Source organism: Gadus morhua, chromosome 18 (genome assembly GCF_902167405.1).
Source record: "Gadus morhua chromosome 18, gadMor3.0, whole genome shotgun sequence".
In the NCBI taxonomy this organism is placed as follows: Eukaryota; Metazoa; Chordata; class Actinopteri; order Gadiformes; family Gadidae; genus Gadus; species Gadus morhua.
In genome coordinates, this window is record NC_044065.1 from 1,595,856 (window position 1) to 1,598,355 (window position 2,500).

The 2,500-nt window shown below is 53.3% G+C and overlaps 1 protein-coding gene across 1 annotated transcript in view; it reads right to left on the reverse strand.

Moving 5' to 3' along the window:
- The window catches only part of LOC115530878 (proline-rich protein 12-like), a 22,178-nt gene that overhangs the window by 8,252 nt on the left and 11,426 nt on the right, over positions 1–2,500 (reverse strand). The window contains 4 exon segments of the mRNA XM_030339690.1: positions 841–974; positions 1,138–1,254; positions 1,761–2,245; positions 2,368–2,500. The exon segment at positions 2,368–2,500 is cut by the window's right edge and continues 597 nt beyond it. Of these exon segments, the coding sequence (XP_030195550.1) occupies positions 841–974; positions 1,138–1,254; positions 1,761–2,245; positions 2,368–2,500 (869 nt within the window).

The window sequence follows — 2,500 nt, forward strand, 5'->3', positions numbered from 1 at the left end:
TTCGAGCTACACACCCCCTCCGTTGATTGGTCGACAGAATTGTCACTTCCGGGCGACGTGGGGATAAAAACAAACTAACAGTAGCCTCGAGGTATTATTCTTTACATGTCGCGTAAAAGGCTTGCTTGGGCGAACAAGGAGGTGGAGACGTTCCTCTGCATTCTTGGGGAGCAAGACGTTGTTTACGATGTCTACGTAGCTGCCGCGGCGATCGACATCCGTCCTACCACAAAGGGTACTGTCGGCAGTGGAAACGCGACCTCGGAACTGAGCTGGGCTATACCGCCCCCTCCCTACCGGACTGAGGCGAACCGAACCGTACCCTGCAGTGGAAACGCGGCATAAGTGACTGAACAGATTCAGTTTCTATTAGTTAGACGGAACTAACAGAGTTTGAATGTTGGGATGCTGAGGTTGGTCGAGGTGAGTTTGGGTACGTTTGAGGTGAGGGCAGGTAGTGGTGAGTTGAGGGCAGTTTGAGGTGAGTTGAGGTTAGTTTGAGGTGAGGGTAGTTAGTGGTGAGTTGAGGGTAATTGGAGGTGCGTGGAGGGTAGTTTGAGGTGAGTTGAGGGTAGTTTAAGGTCAGTTTGAGTTAGTTTGATGCGAGTTCAGGTTAGTTTAAGGTCGGTTTTAGTCATTTGAGTGAGAGGCGTTTGTTGAGGTTAGTCTGAGGTGAGTTTGGGTTAGTTTGAGGTGAAGTCCGGTTGGTTCGAGGTCAGTTCAGGTTAGTTTCAGATGAGCTCAGGTTAGTCTGAGGTGAGTGAAGGGTAGGTCTAGGTGAGGTCAGGTTAGTTTGAGGTGGGTTAAGGACGGTTTGGGTGGCGTTTGAGGGGGTCTGACCTGAGCCCGGGGGCGTGGCGGCGCAAGGGTCTCCGGGAGCACACGCGGACGTAGTCCTTCTTGCTGACGTTCTCCAGGAACTTGACGTACAGACGCTGGTAGCGTCGCTTGGCGTCGCCAAAGTACCCCAGGTACTGAGGAGAACCAGGAGAAACTTTATTAACACGCTCGGCCACGACACCGACACTCACATCATCATCATCATCATCATCATCATCATCATCATCATCATCCATGACAACCATGGTAACAGGAAGAGGAAACAGGAAGTGAGGTGTAAACAGGACGTGAGCTCACGTTGCTGGTGGCACAGAACTGTCTCTGGCCGTCTTTGATCTCCGGACTGAACTTCTGCAGCAGAGCCTTCTGGACGCGCCAGATGGGGGGGGGTTCACGACCCGTCTGTAACGCCAGCTGGACACACACACATGTTTATGTATACATACACACACACATTATGTGTGTCAATTATATACGTTTATATTAGGGCTGTCAGTTAAACGCGTTATTAACGGCGTTAACGCAATCCAATTTTAACAGCGTAAATTTTATTTTATTTTTTTTGGCTCAAAACAAAGAAGCAGTAGCCTGACTGCTATGTTCAAGGCAGTATGTTTGTATGATCGTTTAATTGCACTATAGGCTTTTTTTTGTATCTTCCTGTTTTGATCAGTATATGCCAATGTTGTTATCAATAAAAAAACATTGGCACAAGACAAGCCGATGCACTTCACCATGTTGGTAAGAGCATTAAAATGAGAACAATTAATGGGACAAAGAAATCAAGGGATATTTAGCATAGAAAAAAGATTTGCGATTAATCGCGAGTTAGCTATGGCATTAATGTGATTAATCGCGATTAAATATTTTAATCGCTTGACAGCCCTAGTTTATATACAAATACACACACACACACTAACCTTGAGGGATTGGATGTCTTCGACGCGCACCACAAACTCGTCCCTCTCCCTGAAGATCCCCTCGGCCCCGCTCTCGCTCTCGTCCCCCTCGCTCTCCCCGGCGATGGCCGCGCCCCCCTGCTTCTGGGCCAGGTGCAGCGAGGAGGTCTTAGGGGGCGGGGCCTCCTCCTCCTCCTCCTCCGGAGAGGAGGGGGCGGGGGAGCTGGGGGGGGACTCCTTCTGGTCCAGGCCGGGAGGAGGCGGGGAGGAGCAGGGGGGAGGGGGGGGGCTGGAAGAGAGGGCAGGCGGGGGGGCGGGGGAGGAGGAGGGGACGGAGGCGGCGGGGGAGGGGCTGACGTTCTCCTCCTCTGGCTGGGGGGGAGCGGGGGAGGGTAGGGAGAGGGGCGGGAGGGGGGAGTGGCAGGGGGAGGAGGAGGAGGCCGGGGAGGGGGGGTCCGGGGGAGCCTGGGACGTCGCCGCGGCAACAGCATCTTCCAGAGCCGGTGCTGGAATAAAGACGGAGGTCAGGACGTTGACGGGGAAACACACACGGCCTGCAACGCGTCAACAGAACACATCCGTTAAAAACGGACCAATGGCGTCGTCGGCCCGAAAAATTCCTCCTTACCTTCAGCCTGCAGCTCCTCCAGACTCTCCTCCTCTTCCTCCTCCTCTTCCTCATCGCTGTCCCTTCCCTTCTCCTGCTCGTGCTGGTGGGTATCGATGGCCGCCATCTTCCCGTCCTCCATCTCCTCCTCTTC